Genomic DNA, 25,160 nt, shown 5'->3' with positions numbered 1-25,160 from the left:
TTAGCCTCACATTAACTAAATATCTTTATCCCAGCACCCCTGGCACCTACTGGGAGCCTGTTGTGCTACACAGCAAACAGCAGCTGCAAATGCAGGGTGTGCTCATGGGGTTCATTGGTTGTTTTTTTTAAGGTAGAAGCATAACACGCTCATTGATATCCCTGACTCCAGTGACAACAGAAGAATAGGCTGTCCTCTCTGACTTGACATTTACCCTGATACTATCTAAAATTAGGTCTCTGATTCTGCTGGAAGGGCTAAATTAAAAAAGAAATGTGGTACTGCACACTGTCAGACCTTCTCCTGCTTTCGTTTCTCTGTGAATTCAGGCAGGACAGTTCTGCCCCAAAGTCAAAACAGCCTCATGTGAGCAGGGCTGTGTGAGTTAAGGAATGTGGAGGGCAGAAAGCCTGCTGTTTGTAATCGCCAGCCTGGTGATTCTTCTTCTAAGCTTTGCTCTTACTCAACGACCTCATTCTTTATTGCCCCAAGCCTTGCAAAGTTTACGTAGTTTTTAATTTACTAACACAAAGCCTTGTGGAGCTTACATAGTTTTCGATTTACTAACACAAAATACACGTGACACTGACTGCTCTGCATCCAACCTCTTCCTCCTGTGTCAAGCTCCTGTTTCTATGATTCCTGATTCTGTGATGTTACAAACAAGGAAACACAGCCAGGTGATTTACCTGAGGGGGAGCAATGGCAAGGTCAGGGACAGAAGATGAGCATCACACGTTCCCAGAGTGCTGCTTGAAACACTCATGTCTTCCAGTCCCTTTTTCCTCCCACTTTACTTCATTTCTGGCTATTTACAGACAAATAAGCTACAGAACTGAGATGCAGATAAGAAGTTGGAAATGCAGGGCTGTTAAGGTTTTAGGAGCGAGGTTTGGTCTGCATTAAGGAACCCAGTCTGGAAGTCAGGTTCAGATTAACACTTTGCATGGGTTAAAACAGTTCAGGGCACACACCTCTCCCTCTGAAGAGGCAATGAGAAAACAAGCAGCAGTCCCATTGCATCATCATAGAATCAGAGAATCATAGAATGGCTTGGGTTGGAAAGGACCTCAAGGATCATCAAGTCCCACTGCCCCTGCCACAGGCAGGGTTGCCAACCACTAGACCATGTGCTAGATCAGATTGCCCAGGGCCCCATCCAGCCTGGCCTTAAACACCTCCAGGGATGGGACATCCACAACCTCTCTGGGCAATCTGTTCCAGCACCTCACCACTCTTTCAGTAAAGAACTTCCCCGGCATCTAATCTAGATCTCCCTTCCTTCAGTTTACAACCATTCCCCTCTGTCCTCTCACTATCTACCTGTGTAAAAAGTCGATTTCCCTGATGTTTATAAACTCCCTTTAAATACTGGAAGGCCAAAATATGGTCTCCCCACAGCCTTCTCTTTTCCAGGCTGAACAAGTCCAGTTCCTTCAGCCTGTCATCATCATAGGAGAGGTGCTCCAGCCCTTGGATGTACTGCTTGAATGTGCTAAGAAGCTTCACAATTAAAACTGATATGTAAAGTAATTCAATGAAACATGAAGGTAAAATTATATCTAAGGGTGCAGTAAGTTAGAAAATTTTTCTAAGAGTCCATTATAACCTCAATGTGTTGAAGAAAAACAAGGGCTCCTGTGTACAATGAGAGCCCAGACCAGCAGGAGGATGCAGTGGGAGGGCATACTGGGGATATTCATTCATTCATTCGCTCACTCACTCACTCATTCACTCCTTGTGCTTCCAGACACCGTTTGGTTTCTCTCAGCTCCTTGACATGACATCAAATCCAAAGAACACTTCACATCAGGCTGGCTTTTATCAGCTGACACCCTCTTGGTCTGTGTTGTACATCAGTTTCTCAAAGGAAAACAAGAGCTCAGATAGCCATTGCTGTGGTTCCCCCACTTTTTTCAACTCAGCAACTTGTCCACAAAATGTACAGAGGTGTCTGAAAACTAAAATAAACGTGGGAAGCACTGAGGACTGGTAGTTATTCTTATCTTACTGCCCTCTATTAACACAATGGGATAACTATGTGCATTACTCCCTAATACAACTGTCATCGTTTAAATGCTTTGTGCTCTACACATGGGCCAGTCCTACAGGGATGGACTGAATAACAGGAAGATTACAGGTCTTATGACTCCATTACTGTACGGAGGAATTCTGCAGTCAGTCAGTGTTTCTGCCCTGCAGGGAAGAATTCCAACTCAACATTTAATTGTATATTCATTTAATTGTATATTTCCTGCACTGCAAACCATTTCTCAGTTCTCTGTTCCCTCTGGCATCTGTATTTCCAGCCCTCTGAGGTCCCACTTTCTTTGCTTGATGTTGTTTTCCCAAGCACTTTATATAAACTTTTGCATCTGAAGAAGAGTTTTGAATGTGCTATGATAGCAAGTCATAGAATCATAGAACCATACAATGACCCGGGTTGAAAAGGACCACAATGATCATCTGGTTTCAACCCCCTGCTATGTGCTGGGTCACCAACCAGCAGACCAGGCTGCCCAGAGCCACATCCAGCCTGGCCTTGAATGCCTCCAGGGATGGGGCATCCACAGCCTCCTTGGGCAACCTGTTCAGTGCGTCACCACCCTCTATGTGGAAAAACTTCCTCCTCATATCCAACCTAAACCTCCCCTGTCTCAGTTTAAAACCATTCACTATCCACCCTTGTAAACAGCTGTTCCCCCTCCTGTTTATACTCTCCCTTCAAGTACTGGAAGGCCGCAATGAGGTCTCCCCGGAGCCTTCTCTTCTCCAAGGTAAACAAGCCCAGTTCCCTCAATCTTTTCTCACAGGAGAGGTGCTCTCCTTATGAATGCCCTTCGAAATGGCTCTGCAGTTTTATCCAGTCACTGTATGGCAAGGTTTAGTTTCTTTACATAAAAGAAAAAAAACTGATGTTAGCATCCTATCCCCTATTATTCTTTACGGCAAGGAAGGGTTGAGCTCTTAATCTGTTTACAGTGCTTATGTAACCAATGAAATCAGGATTGGTTAGAAAAAGACAGAGAACCTAATAAAAAAACCACAGTATTTTGTGATTTTCTAACATTCACCTCAGCGGATATAGGCTGTTCTCAAAAGTTAAGCACTTTTTGGGTCTGGAGAAAAACAGTTCTTCCAGAGTTGATACAGCCTAGTGGAAAACATAATAGATAAGGACTTGAAATAGATTTCTGTCCCGTTTCATCAAAGGCTTGCTGTGTTCTCCAGATAAATCATTTCCCTCCTGAATTTTCCTGTCTTTTACAGAGGAGTAAACAATGCTTTTCCCTTCCCAAAGCGATCTATGAGTGAAGGGTATAGAATTTTGATCAGATTGAACTTTAAAAATTGCCTGCAGGGGTTTAATAATGGCAGTTCTTTATTATGGCATCAAGAACGAATTTGCATTTGACTCGCAAGTGTCTGACACTCCTACATTCCCAACCAGGAATCTGAATAAATGTTGAAAAGGAGGCGAGCTATATAGAAGGATTCACATGGAATAAGTTTTAACAGCAAAGGTAAGTGTAATTTTTTAATGAGGCATTTCCAGTCTGATTTGCTGCTCTTTCAACATCTCTTCTTGCAGTTACAGCCTCAGAAGCCCTCAGGGTTCGGATACGAGGTCATGAATTCTGAGTTGAGCCAGGAAAAGGTAGGACACTGCAAAAGGGGCTCAGCCCCAGAGAGATGATAGCTCTCAGCTGTGCTGTGCAGAAACGCTGCTGAGTGACTTAAGGAACAGAGCAGGAGCTGTGAAGCTGCCCCTGCTATTTATCTGGCTGAAGACAAGGTGCAAATGACAGCAGAAGAAAATGGAAAGCAGAGCATACGTAGGAAGCTATCTGATGTGGCTGGCTGGGCACTCAGAAATTCCCCTGGCAGGGTGGGACAGATGCAGTCAGTGCTGTGACAGAGTTGTTGCCAGCTGGCCACCGTTGGGCAAGGAGAGACTGGGAGAGCAAGTCACAGGGCAGTGTGACAGAGGAACATCTCCTGACCTGGTCAGTGGAGAGACGCTGCCAGACAGGGACCTCAAGCTGAAGCCAAGGTCAAGGTGTCAAGCCCTGTGGAAAAGCCTGCTGTTCTCCATCATTGACGTGCATCCTATAGGAAGACTTCTCTGCCGGGGGTTAAAGTCATTGTGATCACAGTTCTACTGTCTTCCATTAAAAGGAGAACAGCTTCATACTGAAAAAACACTGCATGTAATTCTGCTTTTACTCTGTAATTAAAGGATGTTTGGATAGTGGTCAGTTACCACACCTACAAATGCCATGGCTTGATGCTCCTGACGTGGTGCACAACTGCAGTAACCTGGCCATCATGCAGTATAACTTTCAAGCAAGAAAAACTAGGGTTAGACTGAATAACCCCTTAATGAGAAAAAATATTCTTATCCTACAATGAAAATAGGAAGAACTCATTGAGACATCTTTAGCTGTGATCCGAATTAAAGCCTGAGCTGTAAAATTCAGCTCCACATCTTTAAATTCTGCCATATTCTTCTGTTCATATCCAACACTTCAGCTCAAACCAATACAGACTTGGCAGTTAGCCTATGAATTTCAGTCTCAGATCCTCAACCTTCAAAATAAAACTTGTGGGAAAAGCTTTTTCAACCAAAATTACAGCTTTTGCAGCAACAACAACAACAAAATCTCTCCAATTCTCTAGGCTGAAAATTATGCATCCTAGTCTGGAAATGGCAAAACATCGTGGCGATGCCTTGGGAACTTCTCAGGAACTGTGTGATTCATCTTCTGTTTTCTTTCCTGTGTCCCAGATATTGCTAAATTTCATCTCCCAAAGCACCAAACCTTCCTGTTCTACTGGAAATCCTGCTTGTAGCATAAGGAGAAACATATTCATGGAGAAGAATGAAAATCTAAATTACTGTAACTACAATCCCTATGTAGTACTACAGCCTATTTTCTGAATTACCATCCTTTGTTATTTTTGTGTGTGTGTGTTTTCTAAAGTTAAAAAGAAAGCTGGAGGGTGGTGACACACTGAACAGGTTGCCCAAGGAGGCTGTGGATGCCCCATCCCTGGAGGCATTCAAGGCCAGGCTGGATGTGGCTTTGGGCAGCCTGGTCTGCTGGTTGGTGATCCTGCACATAGCAGGGGGGTTGAAACCCGATGATTGTGGTCCTTTTCAACCCAGGCCATTCTGTGATTCTATTATTAATGTAGCAGAAATAGCATTATCACTTCAGTCATTTAAAAGCAGACAACCAATGTGTTAGGGAGTGTACTGCATACAGCAACCATAGGATTGGACTAAAGCGTTAGGTTAGTCTCCCTCCAAGAAGAATTCACCCTTTCCAAAACAAAATTCTTCAATTAGAAGAACTCTTCATGTAGAAGAGGTCAATCTTGGTAAATCAGTGTAGACACATCATTAAAAGGGAAGTGATTTAGAGCAGCGAGACATTGGCAAGAACCAAAAACTACATAGGATTAACAGAAAAGGTCTGGAAGGGGAAACCAGACTTGGAATACCATGCACAGGAACAGAGGGAGAGTTACAAGTCAACACTGCAACACTGAGTTTTAGGAGCCCTGGGATGTCGGATGGGAGCTGGAAGACTCCACTGACTGCCTGGACCTACTGCTGCCCCATTGACAAGGACCCATCATGGCCATGGCATCTGTGCTGGACGGAGTACAAACTCCTGCAGCCAGCAGGCTCATGAAAAAAATTAAGTAAGATTTATAGTGCCCGGAGTAAGCGAAGCTAAATAATATATCTCCATGGTGAGACGTCACTTTCAATACTGAGCCCACTCGGCAGGGCCCTGGTGTTGGTTCAGCGAGGCTCAGCACAACTCATTGCCAACGCCAAACCGCTGCTTCCTGCATGGGTTCCTCCATGGCCTCCTGATCCATCGCACCCCACGAGCTCCTGGGCAGTGATCCTCCCTCAGAGTGCAGCCCGTAGAGCTCAGATCACCACCAACCTGCAGATGGCCTTGGCCATGCAGAACCCGGGTGGGTGCCACCCGAAATGTGGGTGCCGTTTGCCCCCCGCAGAGCGATGACACTGCATGTTGTCTAATTAAAATCACCACCCCTTCCACAAGCCCTGCCTGGCTGAGCTATCTGGCTTAGGAACCTGATTAAGCTCTTTATCTAATTGAGACAGAGAGAGGCACGTCCAAAGGCTAAATATTTAGGTAGCATAAGGTAACTAAGCTCTCAATTTAGACTTCTTAATTAGGTAAATACGGTGATGTCAGGTCTATTTTGTCAATAAAGGGAGACAAGCCTATCAATGTTGCCAGCTGATAGAGTTTCTCATTTAATTACGCTGTAACCATTTGTCCCTTTACAAGAACCAACTATTGAGTCCACTATCCAACAATTGTTTGAGGAATTCTTTGATTTCTAATAAATTGTGCAAAATAATTTCAATCTCAGCCTTGTGAGGATCTGGAATTCTAATTATCGAGGGCTGATGCAAACTTTTTCAGGTCCTGGTCATTGGATATATACGTGAGCTGTAAGAAAGGCAGCACTGGACACCGGGATCATTGAAAATAAGCACGAATCATAGAATAATGCAGGTTGGAAAGGACTTCTATGATCATCCAGTCCAACCCCAATCCACCACACCATGCCCACTGACCACATCCCTCAGTGCCACATTTCCATGGTCCTCGAACACCTCCAGGGACAGTGAACCCACCACCTCCCTGAGCAGCCTGCTCCAATGCCTGACCAAATGGTGCAGTCCTGCTGTTCCCTCTGAATGAGACACTGCATTTTACCATTTTCAGGAAGAACCATGAACAGTTCAAGTTGTGTCTATCAGCAGCAACTGCATTAACAGTATGCATTTACTCATTTCCCCTCCCAAGTTTTCCTACATCCCTGTGTTGTCTTCACATGAAGAGGATGGGGCAAAAATACTGTTTGAAAATAGGCATTATTTTTTTTTTTTAAAGCCAGAACTGTTTGGAACTGCTGTGAGCTTTTAAGAACTCGATGCTCTGCAGCTACTAGTTTTGTTACACTATGTAATCTGATTTGCCAGCCATTTCATTTCTATGCACAGTAGGAACAGAGCACAATACTACAGTGGGCCCGTGAAAAGAAATCCTATAGAGTTTGGTGTGTGCTCCAACACAGAAGCCAGCAGTCTCAAAGTTATTCAGCTTCTCTCATACTGATAGAAGAGTGTCTGTCAGGGAGGAAAGCACCTGTGCATGGTCTCTTGAAGAAGTCTCTTCACAATCTATACTCTGCAGGAAACTCATCCTGTCTTCCCGGGATCAAGTGCACCCTCAGCAGTTTGCTGATGACACCAAGCTGAGTGGTGCAGTCGACACAACAGAAGGAAGGGGTACCATCCAGAGGGACCTGGACAGGCTTGAAAAGTGAGCCCATGTGAACCCAATGAGCTTTAACAAAGCCAAGTGCAAGGTGTTGAACTTTAGATATCCCAGATATGAGTACAGGCTGGGAGAAGAATTCCTTGAGAGCGGTCCTGTGGAGAAGGACTTGGAGGTCCTGGGGGACAAAAAGCTGGACGTGAGCCAGCAGTGTGCACTTGCAACCTAGAAGGCCAACAGTACCCTGGGCTGCAACAGCAGAGGGGTGGCAGAGGGGCAGGGAAGTGATTGTCCCCCTCTACTCTGCCCTTGGGAGGCCCCATCTGGAGTACTGCGTCCAGATCTGGGTCCCCCACACAACAAGGAAGCAGAGCTGTTGGATTGGATCCAGAGGAGGAGCGCTAAGATGAATAAAGGGGTGGGGTACCTGTGCTATGAAGAAAGGTTGAGGGAGGTGGGCTTGTTTAGTTTGGAGAAGAGAAGGCTCCAGGGAGAACTCATTGCAGCCTTCCAGTACTTGGAGAGGAACTTGTAAACAAGGGGGGGACTGACTTTTCACACAGTCTAATAGTGATAGGGCAAGGGGGAATGGTTTTAAGCCAAAAAAAAAAGGGAGATTTAGGTCAGATGTTAGGAAAAAATTCTTACTCAGAGGGCAGTGAGGCCCTGGGACTGCTGCCCAGAGAAGTTGTGGATGCCCCATTCCTGGAAGTGCTCAGGGCCAGGCTGGATGGGCCCTGAGCAGCCTGAGCTGGTGGAGAGCAACCAACCTAAGGCAGGAATGTTGGAACACAATGATCTTTAAGGTCCCTGTCAGACTGCAAAACTGAAGGTGCAAGTAATGCATCTGGAAGCAGTCACTCAGCTGGCAGCAAAATGCTTCAGAGAAATGTGCCCTCCTCCAACTCCTGCTTCAGGACTCCAATCGCTATCAGACTGAACATGCCACTGAAGCATTTCCAAAGGTAACCAATCTGCAATAAATAAGCAAAGATGAACATTTTACTCCTTTTATCCAGAGCTTTAAGACTTGCAAATCGTGTCTGTGGGACATCAAAAGAACACGTCCTTTACTGAAGAGTCAAACCTACTTCTTGCAGTTATGATTCACTGAAGACAAAAAAAAAAAAACAAACGTTTTAAAGTGCTCAGCTGCCACAAAGATCTTCATAGACGTAAAAGGCTTTCATCTTTTAAACCAGCACAATTTGGAGAGATTGCTTCAAGTCAAAAACTTCCAGGCACTGGCAGGCCCCAAAGGATGGACAGACATCTCATTCTCCTGGAAGAATGCATCTTGTGAACGTGCTCAATAAAACAATTACGTTCCTTCTAGGTAAGCAAGATTTAGCTGGCTCTAATTCAAGACTCAATTATCATGTCTGTTAAAATACAGTTCTTTTTAATGAGAGCTCTAATTGCGTTGTTCAATGTTCTCTTCCAAAACCACCAAGACGGTTTTCTGGAGACAGATAACTTTGATTGAATTCCTTATGTTGTTTCTTCACAGATTTCTTTGGGTCTCATGGAAGTTTTGCAGATTTTTCAGAACATGGGACCATGCACAGCCCTGTGCTCACCTGGCACAAAGCGCTCCCACACTAAGCTGGGGCACACCATCCATACAGACACTAAGGTTCGTAGATGAGTATATGACACTGCAATGTTATTCTGGATTTACATCAGTCTCTTTGAGAGCATTTTGGCAAATGTCTGGCTATTACTGCATACGCTTTACGCTGGCTTGATTTCAATCCAAGAAATATAGGCAGATCTCTTTTCTTTTTGGCAAGTGTTATTGCAAAGGAATTGCATTATGTTTGTATCGAGTTAAATGGAGATGCATTTTACATCACAGTATATCGGGCGGGTTCTATAAATCTATGCAGTCTGCTTTTGTTATTAAAAAAGGTATTAAAAAGAAAAGGCTTTCAACTACACAGATGCAAGCATAACTCTCACAGCATCGCAGCACTGGCAAAGCTGAAGAAACAAAAATCAACAACACAAAGCAATTTGGTAACACGTGGAAAAAAAGAAGATGATCCGAGTCTGTCCCCAGATGGTTAGGAAAAGAACAAGTCATCTTTTGTTCTGCTTCCTAAGACAGAATCCATCTGTACAGCATATCTGAAATAAATGGAGTAGTATTCTAACACTCGAAGAGGGAATAACATAAAATCAGCTTTTTAGTATTTAGTGTAATTTTGTGGTCATTGCCTGGACCTAAGAAGTCCAAGAAAAACCTTCTTTTATAGAAGTTCGGTTTAGTAATTAATTAATGATTTAATGGGCCTTGATGGTCTTACTCCAAGAGATCTGTTGCAGCACACCACAAATGCTAAACGTCCAGTTTCTTCCTTAAGAGGGTAATTGTGTTACCACAGATGTACATGTGGGCAAGGAGGACAGTGACGAGGTTACAAATTCACCCTTACCACAAACTACCAGAGGATGTCAGCTCGGGAAGGGGAACGGCTGTTTATGATGGTGGACAGTGACAGGACTAGGGGGAATGGTTCTAAACCGAGACAGGGGAGGTTTACGTTGGATATTAGGAGGAAGTTTTTCACCCAGTGGGTGGTGACGCACTGAACAGGTTGCCCAAGGAGGCTGTGGATGCCCCATCCCTGGAGGCATTCAAGGCCAGGCTGGATGTGGCTCTGGGCAGCCTGGTCTGCTGGTTGGCGACCCTGCACATAGCAGGGGGGTTGAAACCAGATGTCATTGTGGTCCTTTTCAACCCAGGCCATTCTGTGATTCTATGACTCTATTAATAATGAGAGAAAAGGAGCAGGTTGAGGAGCTATGCACACAAATCTTATTTGAGGGCACACGACCAAGAGCAGGAGGGCCAGAAATCACCTTCCCAGGCTGAATGTTTGACCACAAAGGCAAAGCACTCACAAGCTCAGCAAAGATTCTGTCATCTTCAGGGCCATTTCTCACCAAAAGCCACATGCTGCATCATCTTCAACCATCTCTGAAAATTCAGCACGGCTGATTCCTGCTCCCAGAGTCAAGAAAATTCAAAAATCACAGGAAAGAAAACTGCAGCAAATGGCTCAGCTCTGTTGATACACTCCAGGACTAATGATACTGTAATTTGCTTACTGGCATTGCTATCACTGCTGCAACATAACCCGAAGACCCAATCAAGATTAGGAGGCCATTACATTAGGCACGAGGAAGGAGGCAGTCCATACCCCAAATTGCTGGCAATCTATCTCCACAAGGCAGACAAAGTACGACGATTATTTTGCAGACAGAAAACAGAAGGAGTGAGCAGACTGCCAAAAGCTTTCAGAAGCTTGCTCAAGGAAATCTATGACAAAAGCATGACATAAACCATCGCTGCTGGAAATGCATTTTGGTGCCAACTCACTGCCATATCCACTAATCTCATTACTTTGCTGTGTCAGGTTGCTTTTGAGACACAACGTAGATGCTGGATGATGAGAAAAAGTGGTTATGTTAGTTATATTTCTTAACAAAGGTACGGGGATCTGATCGTATTCTTGCCACGGAAGAAGATCAGGACCCGGTTTCATATTCTCTCCCAGTCTTCCTATCTAATCACCTATTTGTGTACTTAACTAAGACTGTGCCAAGCTGAAAAATTAGCAGGTGATTTACAGTACCAAGTTAGGCTCTAAGGCGCCTTATGGAAGGGCAATTAGGTACTCCTGAAGGGTAATCCAAAAATCCTGCTCTAATTGAACACAGCCCGGAGTTACTCCTAAGGGAGGAAGAAAAAAAAATATTTGCTTAAACTGGATGTTCTTTCTAATCTGTTCCCTAATGAAGTTGCACCTTACCTCCTGCTGCCACTGGAACTTAGTCTCGTTCATTGAGGCATCACAATGTATTTGTGAGTCAGACCACAGTGCCTGCTCCTGGGGTTATGCATCTAATTGGAAAAGGAGAGAAAGAGGCAAAGCCGCCGCATGTAACACCCTGATAGCTGAAGCACTGGCAGAAGAAGTGTAAAACTCACAGTTCTCCCTCATCTGGAGGAGATTCCAGTTCTCATTTCCCACTTCTCAGGGCTGTCAGACCAGAAGCTCCCCTGATGAATCCCTACCTTGAAGGTGCACAAATCAAACAACACAGAGAGTAACCAGCCAGGACCCTCAAGCTCTGACAAATATGGAGGATAGCAGACAGGGGTCCTCTCTGGACATTGGCTGCACTGCACTGGAATGCTCAGCCTCTCACCTGCTGCAGATGAACTGCCAGGACAACTCATACAGACAACTTGCTCCTTTCTCCCAGATGTGTTTCGGAATCAATCCACAGGCCTTTCACTCTCACAGCAGTAGTCTACTCCGGCCTGTGCTTTCTCTGCTATCACTCCTCGTCCCATAGGGAAAAGGAATCTATGGGATTCCCTCCTCAAGGGAAGGCAAGATGGAGAAGTAAGGCAAAACAGAGCCCACCGCCCACTCCCTTGTTTGAGTCTCACAGAATCACAGAATGGTTTGGGTTGGAAGGGACCTTTAAGACCATCTCGTTCCAATTCCCTGCTGTAGGTAGGGACACCTCCCTCTAGACCAGGTTGCTCACAGCCCCATCCAGCCTGACCTGGAATGCTTCCAGGGAGGGGGCATTTCTCCTTGGAAATTCATAACTTAAGCCCCTTCTTGGTCTCCTCCTCGCAAGAAACTAAAAGCACGAATAACTAGCAAACAGACCATGTTTTTTTTCTGCTCAAAATAAAATAACTTGTCAGGGAAGCAAGGAACCACCTGTGTGCCAAGGAGCTGCATCACCGTAATATGGGCAATGATATGGGAATGGTGATGGGCAATGCAAGAAGATATGTGGCCAACCAAGCTGTCAAGATGATGCACCACTGTGTGGGAAAATCAAGGGCTAAGAGAAGTACAAAACGAATCCTACAGACTGCAGTACAACTCTTCCAACACTCTCACAAGTGCCTGAACTAACGTGTCACCCTCTTGCCCATGGCTCCTGCACCCCTTCGCTGCTGTATATTCTGGATCTCCTTCCAGATATCTCTGCAGCTTAGCTACCTGCGTGGTAAAACTGGACTGCTATGAGTGTGTTGAACATAAACATGAGGTACCATAGGGCCTAATGAAACCACACAAATGAGACAGATCATTTCAAGATGAATCCCAGACATATCTGGACATCAATACTAACTCGTATTGCATTCAGATAAAATTATTTTAATTAAAACTTGACATTTATGTTTCATATTTTCCCACATGGAATCAGAGAATCAGGAAGGTTGGAAGAGACCTCAGTGATCACCCAGTCCAATCCCAACTGACCCCACCATGCCCACTGCCCACATCCCTCAGTGCCACATCCCCATAGTTCTGGAACAGCTCCAGGGACAGTGACCCCATCACCTCCCTGGGCAGCTGTGCCACTGCATCACTGCTCTTTATGAGAGCAAAATTTTCCTAACATCCAACACGAACCTCCCCTGATGCAACTTGAGGCCATTGCCTCTCATTCTATCTCTAGTTACGTCCAAGAAGAGGCCTAATATTTTGCTGTCCATTGGAAGGAAACACCTTATCCATGAATCATGGGTTCCCTTTAAAAATACTGCTACCAAAGACAGCTTAAACAGCACTGAAAATGAGACTGTGAGTTTCATCTGACATTGTTCCAATCTGGGAGTCAGAGGGCACAGCACCAACAGCAACACACATGGAGGAAGCACAATTTAGGCTGGGGATTGATTTAATGAGGTTTTATAAAGTCTCCTGTATCAAAAGCCAGCTTATGAAAGCCTCAACTAAGACATCTGTCTAATGCCAAGAGCAGCATGCAGCACCTTTTTCTCTTTGCACATTCACTGCTTGCACTCCCTCTGAAGTTACCCAGCAGAACTGCACTCTATGGCTGCCAGAGACCATCGCCACCACCTCTACGCACTGCCACCTCTGCATTCTTTGCCTCTTTCATCTCTGACATTCACATGTGTCTAAATCCAACTGGAGGTGGGAGGTGACGATTTTGTTTCAGGAAAACTTCTGAATGTGGGGCTGGAACGGAAATGTATCTTTCAGCACTTTCACAAAAATAGTTTCAAAACACCTATTTTCAGATCCAAGGTGCAGGGAAACGTCTGCAAGAGCCGAGGGTGGCATGGGAGATCCATGTGTTTAACTTCTCCACTGTTCTAACTCACATTAGAAACCCTACATAAAAATACTCTGAATATATAAATGTATACAAGAGCAAACCCTGACTCCTCATATCCTAAGCAAGTGTGCTAACTGTGCACCCTCTGAGGAGGGAGATTATTAAAACCATGTTTAAAAGCTTCTTGGAAACTGTGTTCTGGGCTGCATTAAAAAAGGGGTGACCAGCAGGGAGAAGGAGGTGATTGTCCCCCTCTACTCAGCTCTTGTGAGGCCCCATCTGCAGTACTGCATCCAGGCCTGGGGGACCCAGAACAGAAGGGTGTGGAGCTCTTGGAGCGGGTCCAGAGGAGGGCCACTAAGATGATCAGAGGGCTGGAGCACCTCTCCTATGAAGAAAGGTTGAGGGAACTGGGCTTGTTTAGCTTGGAGAAGAGAAGGCTCCAGGGAGACCTCATTGTGGCCTTCCAGTACTTGAAAGGAGTGTATAAACAGGCGGGGGAACGGCTGTTTATGAGGGTGGACAGTGATAGGACAAGGGGGAATGGTTTTAAACTGAGACAGGGGAGGTTTAGGTTAGATATTAGGAGGAAGTTTTTCCACACAGAGGGTGGTGACGCACTGAACAGGTTTCCCAAGGAGGCTGTGGATGCCCCATCCCTGGAGGCATTCAAGGCCAGGCTGGATGTGGCTCTGGGCAGCCTGGTCTGCTGGTTGGCGACCCTGCACATAGCAGGGGGTTGGAACCCGATGATCATTGTGGTCCTTTTCAACCCAGGCCATTCTGTGCTTCTATGATATAAATATCTATAACTTCATTAATTGTATCTAGTGAAAATGGTGATGTTTTACATTCTAAGGACAAGACCTCATGAAATGGCAGCTCTCAATGTGAACGTCACAACTGAGGACTTGGACTGCAGAAGTCTTTGCCTTCTTTTGACAATTTACATAACTAAATACAAAAGACAACACTGCAAACTGATTTAAACATTTTTCCTCTGTGCAAAGGTGCAGCATAAATAGCTCCATCAGCTAACTCACCGCTTAAGATTCACACATGCCCATAAAGCAGGTGTTAACCAGACCTTGAATTGATCTCTTCAAACTGGAATGAATTCTACTGCCAATACACAGATTCTTTCAAGATATAAACAATCATTAATTGTCTGTATCAAGATCGGAGACTGGAAAAATACATACCTGGCATTTGCACTGCTTCATGCTTTATTTCATTTGCTCATGGAATGACTTAAAGAATCGGGTCTGTGGATTCATCTGTCAACTTGTCCCCACTAAACACCACTCTTGACAAATTCACTAGCACGCACGTCTAGATACTGCAGCCTGAACTACAAGTCAAACATTCAGGAAATCCATCACAACACAATTAAATTGATTACGAACGACAGCACAAAGCAAAAAATCCAACAGCCATAATTGAACTGATACAACACTCCTGGGCATAAGGCAGCTGGCATGGACACAACAAGCAGAATGTGCCTTACCTGTGTAGTGCACCACACACGTCTGCCCCTTCTTCGGAAACGTCCGTCCTGTTAAAATGATAACAGGTTATTGTATATTTCCTCTGTGATCCCTATAACTACTACACAGGTGGGTATTTCAAGAAGAAAATGCCAGACTGAGATTTGTGTCTTATCAAAGCACTGATACCATGGGCAGGAACTGGTAGGGTTTGGGTAGAATGTTCCAGCTTGGCCAAGCTTTTACACCAAATCATATTTCACTCACACCAAGTTAATTTTTCCCTACATGTGTGTGCATAATATATGCATTTACATTCCCCACGTGCAAAAAGACTGTCAAAACTTCATGGATTGCAACCTGAAAATTCTCAGAATGTCATTACCATTATTTTTTTTTCAAATAAAGTCTTCATTTGACACTGGAAGAAAAAAAAAAAATCTGTTTTCCCATTCTTAATGCCATTCATTCCAGACAGCTCTAACAAGAACATCTCTAATTAGCAGGGAAAGGTTTTTTAGGAAATCAAGTACAAAGACAGTTTAATCATAGCATCATAGAATCACTCAGGTTGGAAAAGACCTTAAAGATCATTGAGTCCAACCATGACCTGACCATCCTACCCTAACTAACAACCCTCCGCTAAATCATGTCCCTGAGCACCACATCCAAAGGGCTCTTAAACACATCCAGGGATGGTGACTCAGCCACCTCCCTGGGGAGCCCATTCCAGTGCTTAACAACCCTTTCTGTAAAGAAGTGTTTCCTGATATCCAACCTAAACTGACCCTGGTGCAACTGGAGGCCATTTCCCCTCATCCTGTCGCCTGTCAGCAGTGAGAAGAGACCAACCCTGCTCTCACTGTAAGCACCTTTCAGATATTGGAAGAGAGCAATAAGGTCTCCCCTCAGCCTCCTTTTCCCCCAGACTAAACAGCCCCAGTTCCTTCAGTCACTAATGTTAATGTTGTATTATTGAGCTATGGTAGAGCAGGGAGATGCTGAATCCTTATGTGAGCCTGGCAGCTCCCCCTAAAACATTCATCCCGGAAGGAAAAGAAGGCTTAACTTATCTCCTTAATGAAAATGGAATTCCTGTTTTCATGTTATCTGCTCCAGGTACTGCAGGCTGGGGGAAGATCTGCTGGGCTCATAGAGGTGCTGGCTGCACACTGGCTCAGTTAACCTTGATCTCTAAAGCAGTGCTGGCCAGGGGAGGGCCAGCAAGGGGAGACTCGAGAACTTAGGAAGCATGAATGAGACAAATGATAAATGGAACAGCGTTGGCAGAAAGCTAGAAAATAGGGATTCAGATAGAAATGAAGGCTCGTTTGTAACTTACTTGGTCCTTTGGCCTCCTTAGTCTGTCTTAACATGAGAGCAAGTTATGCAAAATAGTGTGTAAAACAGCTAACAACACAAGCTGTGCATTCAAGACTCGTATGCCCAAACCACTAAGCAAGCAGCAGAACAGGCTACCACCACAGAGATCTGTATCATGCAATGGAGAAGATGGTGCTTCCGAACATCATCGGAACACCCTGAGCAGCAGCCTGGATGCATCTGCGACCCCTCCAGCCGTGGGTGCAACAGTCAACCAAGAGAAATGATCGATATCTCCTTGTTTGGGATAGCAGACGGCTTCCAAAGGTGTAAGAGCTCACACGCAGTGCTGCACTCAGAGCCCTGCGGTACCCACACGGCGTTCTGACCCCACACCTGTGCGCCCATCCAGGGGCACAGCGCGATGCCCGCGGACAACAGCACGGAGCGAGAGGGCAGTTTAAAGGCACACTCGGAGGAAGCAGAGAGAACGGGCCGAGAAAGTTACACTGGGACGGACTGCGGCGAATTGCGTTGAGCCGAGGGCGAATGTGGGCTGGAGACGGATGCGGACGGTGGGATCTTCGGGACTGCGGTCTCGTGGAAATAATCGGAACAAAAAGCAGAGCTATGAAACGACACAGCAACCTGACCGCGGCTCTGCAGGGCGATGCCGCTCCCAGCCGGGTACCGGAGCTCCGGAGGAGGGATGGATGGATGCTGCCCCAAATGGCCGCCCGCCCCCGGGAGAGCCGGCAGAGCGCCGGGCAAAGTTTGCGGCGGGGCGGTGCCGGCCTCACGAGCCCCAATTACTGCCAGCACTCGGCGTCGTGCAGCTGTCGGCGGATGCCAGAGGAAAATCCACGGCCCCCGCTCTGCCCCCGCCGCCCGCCTTCCTGGACCCGGCGCTCCGGGCACAACCGCTGCCCGGCGCCGGAGCTCCGTCGGACGGGAGCACCCCGCAGCCGGGCACCGCCGCCCCCCGCCCCGCAGGGCTGCCCTCCGCCCGTTCCCCGCTGCGGCGCGTACCGTCTCCCGGAGAGATGGTCTCGATCTCCACCCCCATCTCGGCGCTGGGCTCCGCTCGGCAGCCCTGGGCACGGCACGGCTCGGCACGGCCGGACCCCCAGTGCAGGCATGCCCCTCCGCGGCCGGCTGACAGGGGCCTCCCCGGCTGCCCGTCAGCCGCCCGCAGCCAATGCAGGGCAGGGGCGGGGAGGAGCGGAGGGGGGCCGCCCGCCCCCGCCCGCAGCTCCCTGGGGGCGCGGGGCTGCTGTGCAGTGCGGTGCAGTGCAGTGCGGTGCTATGCTAGGCTATGCTGTGCTATGCTGTGCCGTGCTATACTATACTATGCTAGGCCGCCGGCAGCGCGGGCCCCTCAGCACAGGGAGGGCAGCGGCACCCCCGCCCTCAGGCACCGCCCTCAGCTTTAAAGAAGAAAATCTGTGTAGGTATTCCGTAGCTGCTCCCATGATGTGAGATCACAAGTCCTTTTGCCTGTGTAAGAGCTGCGGCTGCTTCTGGCAGATCGGAGAATCACAGAATCATTAAGGTGGGAACAACCACCAAGGTCATGCTAGTCCGACCATCGTCCTCGCGAGGGCTGCCCTCGCTGCTGCATCTCCATTGTTCTTGAACACCTCCAGGGACGGTGATCCACCACCTCCCTGAGCAGCCCACTCCAATATCTCACCAATTTGAGAAGAAATGTTTCCTAATATCCAACCTGAACCTCCTCTGGCACAACTTGAGGCCATCACCTCTCATCCTATCGCTGTTACCTGGGGGCAGAGGCCGACCCCCACCTCACCACAACCTCCTTTCAGGAGTTGTAGAGAGCAGTGAGGTCTCCCCTGAGCCTCCTCTGCTCCAGACTGAACAATCCCAGCTCCCTCAGCTGCTCCCCATAAGACCTGTACTCCAGACCCTTCACAGCTTCGTTAGATGTACCTGAGATAAATGGAAAACAGTGTTTCCTCATAAACTATCGTGTATGTGAACCTTGCAGTTCCCACTGACTCAAAATAAATAGTTCTGTTTACAGTCCTGTCTGCTCTGAGAAAATAAAGGCTAGGTTGGATGGGGCTCTGGGTATCCTGCTCTGGTGAGTGGCAGCCAGCCCATGGCAGAGCATTGGAACTCGATGGGCTTTAAGGTTCCTTACAACTTCTGTCATTCTATGATTCTAAATATACATTTTTAAATCTTTGTTATCACAGATATTGAACAACAGACAGTGTTGCTATTTCTCACCTTATTGTACTCACCGGTGGTATCGAGGTCCTCAGAGATACTGCTGTTAACAACTGCATAGCAGATGAAGACCTTGGAAGAAAAGGCTGAAGCAAGGAATGCCCCATATCTTCAGGAAAGCCTCTGGAATACAAGGGAAAATGGCTTAGGATTGGCAGAGGATTGGAGGAGAGGCAAAATGAACAACAGGGCCAAAAGGGAAAGTCTTTGAATGACCAAGAGAATGACTAAAACCAAGTTATAGCAATAAGAGATTAATGATTTATAGAACACTCTTCCAAAGGTATTGCATGACATCCACCTTGTCCTCTGGTGGGAGGTCTGTGTCTCAAGTACAAAGTCCACCAGTCTCAGTTTTCAAGGCTCTGTAGAGCTCACCTTCTGCAGAGTTCACCTTCCCACGATCCATCTCCCCATCCTGGCAACAAAAATGGCAGCCTGGAAAAGCAGGGGAATCCTCCTTCCCAAACATGATGATGGAACCACATGACTCCAACTTCTGACATCCCTCAATGGGCACAAAGTGGTGACAGACATTATAAGGTTTTTCAGAAAACCCAAATCTCAGAGTTTAACATCAGAATATTTCACTTTCTTTATCTTAAACCCCTGCAGCCTGCCTGTTAGAAACTGCATTTCCACTTCTAGGAAGACAAACAGTTTTTAGATTTTAAGAGTGTTTTCGTTTTGTACATAGTTTAGTTCACAGCGTCCCATTCTTTACTGTTTTTATCTGCAAATCATGTGTGATAGATTCCATATGCACACAAAGAAGGCCAAAGCACTAAATTGCCCGTAAATGGAAAGCACGAATCTTGCAAGCATTCAAATTCAAAGACGTCACAGACAAAAGAAACAACAAACAGACAACACACAACAGAATCCTTGGAGATCTCGTGGTGCTTTTATGGCACTCATGGCCTTGTCCTGATCTTCAAGGGACGAGGTGAAGTCACTCTGACTACGCACAAGGAAGAGCTGCAGCTCATCAGGATACACACCACTAAATGCTAGACACGTTGGTTTCTAGAGCAATGAATTTGCTAGTTTGTTCTCAGAAATGGAGGCAAATAATCCACGATTCTGTGATTCTGTGACACGAGGACCTAAGGGAGAGAAGAGATCAATACGATTTACCACTTCCAAAAAAATGTTGGTTTAGATTAATGTCTTGAACTGAACTCACTCTTTCCCTAGCTTCTGTCTCCCCAGTACAAAACCTTGACATGGTAGAGCCAGTTCAGTAAAGGGCCACCAACATGGATAGAGCTGGAGGATGTGGAGGGGACGAGGATCTGCGGTTGTTCTGCATAAGACAAAGCTAAGGAAGGGCCTCCGCTGCTGTCTGCAGCTCCCTCGTGGAGGTGGAGGTGCCCAGCAAAAGGATGAGAGGTTCCATCCAGCTAATTAGCACTACGTAGATTGTTGCATGGATGTGCTTCACTGCCTGCCATTTGGAAGCCAGCTTGTTGAACCGAAGTTCTACTCCGAGTTGCTCTGTGCCACAGTATTCCCCCTATATAATGAGGATGATAATTCTGCCTCGTCTGTTTAGATTGCATACAGTCGAAGAGCAGAGGTCCTCTTTCATAAGAAATAAATGTAACGGCTTGGGGCCCAAAGACTAAACCCAGGGTCATGCGGTGTGCTCTCACAGATAAAATTTCTCATAATAACAATATCACAAGCAGACAGCCCAGGGGGATTAACATTTCTCTTTCATCCAATCTTTCATAACAAAAATAAAAAGGGATAAAAAGAAATGTAAGTCTGTCTTTCACGCTGAACAAAACAGAACTGGAATCCTATCTATAAACAGTACACCAATTATTCCAGCTCTGCCATTTCCTCGCCATGGAAGCGACAGTGGGATCACTCTGAGAATCTTTGTATTTACAATGCAATACATTTACTGCTTTCTCCCAGTAAAGCTCGTTTCTCTATAGTTTTGGTATTTATTCTGCATTGTGAGGAAATGTCACTGGCTAGACGTGTTGGAAACAGTTCAAACAACAGGAGAAAACCAAGCAAACCGCAAATATTAGCTACAAGCTCCTGATTAGTCTTCCAATGATTCTGGAAAATGTAACTGAAGAAAAGAAATTAACTGGCATTCTCAGTCCTCCAGATAAATGAATCAAGGGAGATGAATAATGGATTCAGCAAATTAAGGCTCTATTTGTTTTCCTTCATTCCGCATGTGAAATTATAACGCTGTTTAATGAGTTTCCAGAACCTCCAGACCAAAGTGATTTGAAGTTATAAAGAAAAGTCCCGGAGGCAGAAAGGTAGACCCACCAGGTCTACCATAGACCTGTGTCCAAACAGCACAGATGGATAGCAGCAGGATGTTAGCACTCTTTAATTATTATGCTTGTATTCAACGACATTCACTGACCTATTTGTTTGTATTGGTGGGGAGAAATAGGGAAGTCCTGTTATGTCAAACTAGCAGGAACTTTTCTAGGGAAGACCAAGCCAAAGGTGGTTTGTTACAATGGTTTCCAGATACAGTTGGGAGGCAGCTTTGTTCACATCCTTCTGAAAATGCCCCTTCATCATCCGTAATGAACAGTTCTACCAGTGAAAGCAGCAGTGAAGATGTTCACGTTACGTTCATCAGAAGTGTTACCACCCTACGCACCCCATACTTGAAGCAAAATTAGATTCTGAGAGAGACCTGGTGATCCCTCTCAATCAATATTCTCAACCACGGCTTAACTGCTCGGGAAAATACTAGAATCCACTTGACTCAGAAGCAGCCAATTTTGATATACTTTATTTAATTTGCTTTCTAGTGCACTTTCCAAAGTAGATGTTGCCAAGAGTTTGACTTGATCTGCAATGTCAATGAACCAGTTTTGATATAGGGTTATATCAGAGTCCTACTGCTCCGAGTCCCATTACAACCATAAATTGCTGCTTTCCCAGTACAGACACATGCTAAGTGGCCTTTACAAATTATCAAGCTAGGACCAATATATACCTTCTGTTTACTTCATTGTGTGCAATGGAAAATATTAATAGATATTTCCTTAAGAATAAATAAATGTAATGCTTGTGAAAGAAAAAGACTGGCACTATTTGGAAGCTGAATGCTGACTTACAGATGGAAAGACCTATTAGATCATTCCTTCCCTCTCTTTGCCAAGCAGGAATGTTTTCTAAAGAACATTTCATACTCTTCTCCCTACTCTAATTTTAATAACATAAGTGCTGGAATTTCTATCACTTTCCTTGAGATTCTATTCCACACAAACATTGCTTAAGTTCAGGAAATATTCATTTTTAAGAACACTTTGAAAAAACTTGTGGCTGCTTTGTACAGCAAGCACAAGAGACTGGCATATACAGACAGTGCTTTGAGGCAGAGGGGCATTCAGCACTGGGCGAGGTGTGGGTAGGAAGCATGCAGCTCTAGAAAGGGCTGTCAGTGGGCTGATCATTGATAAGTCTGTTACCCGTAACAGACATGCATGTAATGCCTACCTAACCATGTCTGGGCATTCGTCTGCCCATAACCATGTCTTATCTAAGTACATCAGCTAGACTCATAAAGCAAGAATAATTTGTCTATTTTAGGTACCTTAGAGTGGAATGAATCATGCCTTAAAAGTGTCAATTTCTCACTAATAATTTTTAAATGAGTCAGTATGCAGAGGGTTGGACTTAGACAACCATGCTGTTTATGCCAGTAGTTATGTCAGAAAGGTGAGGCCCAGCTCAGTTGCCTCGTGGGAGCTTGGGTGCTACTTTCCTGTAGGCAGCTATATGTATATACCTCAACTTCAGCATGTTAATTTGGGAGATTAATCCCATCCCTACAATTAAAATTGAACTGAATCTCATTCTCTGTGATTATGTTTGCACAACTACCGTCTACGTGCCTTCCTTCTTAACTCCTCACCTATTTTGCTTTAGCATTGTGTAAGGCAGAAAAAAGTTGAGCCTAACAGTCTGGGTGGGAGCAAGAATGAAGTGTCCTTCCAGAATGCTCTGGTTCTCCCTCCCCCATGGACCAAAAGTCTCACCCTGAGACACAAGAAGCTGTGACATCCCTGCCTGGAGTCTCCTTAGTTTGAATATAGCCTGCATAGAAAAGCTCAAGGCTTTACTTTAAATAATAATTTACATAATATTTTGAAATTAACCAGCTGAACAGTTTGCTTGAACAAATTTATTTAAATAACACAACCGCTCATTAGCTCTTTCCCACTTTACCTGACGCATACCTTGCTAGCAAAAAAAGAGCTGCTGAAATCCTACTGGGAGAGCAGTAACAGCACCCAGGCATAGCACTGTCAGAAGGATGCTGATTTACATCCTGTGATCAGTAGATCTGCTCTGACGGATTATGTATTTTGTATCTTTATTAACTGCACATCATTTTCACATTCTGTTCCAGTCAGCTTGTGACAGATAACTGTTTTTTAGAATCAGATCTTGAGGAAAAGAAATGTCAGTGTGGAAAAATAAATACATTACTCAAGCTTCTTGAAAGTATTGAACTCAATGACACATCAACTTAAATTGGTGAAATCATGGTGGGTAGCTTTAAATAGAAATGTTTTTGAAGTAGAAATATCACAAAGCATTGGATATTTTATACTTTTGAGTTAAATTACTATTAGAAAAATTATTACTGTTATGTTTTCATTACATATTGAGCTGGATCTGTCTTCCTTTGAAGTCACCAAGCATATTAACATCAATTTAATTAACTCGAAGCAAGATTTAGCCCAGAAGGAGTTGTTTCACCATGAATAAAGGAGAAAATGAAGTCTGAAGTCTCAGCTTTTCCAGCAAGGCACTGAACTCCGATCCACAGAGATACTTAGATACCCATCTTCCCCTAGACTGGAAATAGGCAAGGAAATATATTTAAGAGCCTGCATCTCATTAGCTCTGATTCATATTGAACACAAAAAGTATTCACCATTTCCCAGGAGAGAGAGGTGAATAATGGGTACAGCAATGTGAGAAAACAGCACTATAAAATCACAATTATAGAAACAGTATCACAACCTTTGCAACTATGAGGGCTGGATTTGGTTTTCCAACACTCATTGTGAACTATGGGAACTTAACGCCACTCTTGAACAGCTATGTGCTATTAACATAACTGTTAATGAACACACCATCAGTGGATTGCATTCAGTCTTGGACTTTGTGTGGTACTTCTAACAACCATTGATGGAGACACAGCCAGCAAAGGTGCCACCAGCTGGAACACCTTGGTTAAAGTGAAGTTACAGAGGCACAGTTATGTGAATAGAATCAGAATCTAGCTCAGTATCAGTGTAGAGACTGTGACTGCTCAATGAACGACTCAGATTACTAATAGATTACTCTTCTCGTTGCTTTCTTGAGCCTCAAAGGAAAACTAAAGTATTGCCAGGGCAGCTTTCAATTACCAGCCTTTATTTCATGCATTATATAGATCTATGCATGCCAAAGTGATGCAGGAATATTATTAAAATGTTTTACCCATTTCCAGAAAAATAGATGAGTGGAATGAAAAGAATGTCCCCCTCCTCAGTTGTATCTGAAATGAGACTGTGTCAAACAAAATCTCTTTGTCTCTTTCATTCACCTTCTGTCTGCATCTGGAACTTGATTTGATCCAGAGTATGCTATTTCAGTTCTGTCCCGACGGTATGGGGACAAAAACTCCAGTTTTTTCCCTTTTTGTATTTTACAAGTCTTCTATTATTTAGAAAAATATTTAAAGATAAACTCTGAAATGTCATCATATCTCAAATTACTTTCCTTGTGTGTTGTGTTTATGGAGGTACTCAGTGATTCTCTTCGCACATTATTCTCTCCCACTCAAAAACCCACAGAATGAATCAGGGGAGGAAATTTTCCTTGAGATCCTGAAATGCTATGCCAGTGGAGCCCGATGTTCAAACTCTATTGTTAGAGAGTAAGCCTTGTGGTGTGTCCAAACCCTGCAGCTTCCAAGGAACACAAAGCCTTAGAGATTTACCAAAAGGCCACAGCAAACTCTTCAAAGGTTCTGTGTCCCCGTAGCCTGGCTCCTGTTGGCCTTATCTTGGATTCACTGTATTTGTGTTACAAAGGTTCTCTGTAGGCACAGATCTCTGAATCTCCTTTGCTGTAAACGAACAGTGTAACTCCGTATCCCCTAAGCCCTTTTACTGATTGGCTTCAAACTGTCTAGAAAAGTTCTAGTTGAGGATATAAAGATATTGTATGGTAGGAAACAGGAGATGAATTGCCTTAATGAGCTAAGGATGCTAGAGTCTGGGGGCAAACAAGAGCTTAACGTCGGACAGAGCAGAAGTACCTCTTTATGAAATGAGTTATGTCATGATACCTCATTTTCACATCAGTGAAACTTTATGAATGCTGTCATGTTAATATCTTGCCAAATTAACAAAAAATAACCATAAGTACAACAGCAGAAGTCCTGTGTCCTAGTGCTGTCAGAGTTAGATGCCACAAGCTACAAAGATTTTTGAGACATCGTTGTTTGTGGGACCTCACAGAATCACAGAATGGCCAAGGTCAGAAGGACTCCACAGAGTATATAAAGACCATCTGTCCAGCCTGGGCTACGCACAGCAGGGTGTCCAGGCCCATATCCAAGTGGCTTTGGAGATCTCCA

At 45.0% G+C, this 25,160-nt stretch overlaps 1 protein-coding gene across 3 annotated transcripts in view; it reads right to left on the bottom strand.

The window, feature by feature from the left end:
• The window catches only part of FKBP1B (FK506 binding protein 1B), a 50,488-nt gene extending 33,029 nt beyond the window's left edge, over positions 1–17,459 (bottom strand). For all 3 annotated transcript variants that reach the window (XM_046938408.1, XM_046938409.1, NM_204567.2), the window contains exons 1-2: positions 17,306–17,459; positions 14,974–15,021 (exon numbers count right to left, since the gene is read on the bottom strand). Coding sequence is in view for 1 of the 3 variants with exons in the window: in NM_204567.2 (NP_989898.1) it covers positions 14,974–15,021; positions 17,306–17,342 (85 nt within the window). In the remaining 2 variants the exon portion in view is untranslated. The remainder of the gene's footprint in view (positions 1–14,973; positions 15,022–17,305) is intronic.
• Positions 17,460–25,160: the final 7,701 nt, after the last annotated feature.

The sequence above is a fragment of the Gallus gallus genome, chromosome 3, assembly GCF_016699485.2.
Source record: "Gallus gallus isolate bGalGal1 chromosome 3, bGalGal1.mat.broiler.GRCg7b, whole genome shotgun sequence".
In the NCBI taxonomy this organism is placed as follows: Eukaryota; Metazoa; Chordata; class Aves; order Galliformes; family Phasianidae; genus Gallus; species Gallus gallus.
The sequence above is the reverse complement of the archived record's forward strand: the minus strand, read 5'-3'. Positions and strand labels throughout refer to the sequence as shown.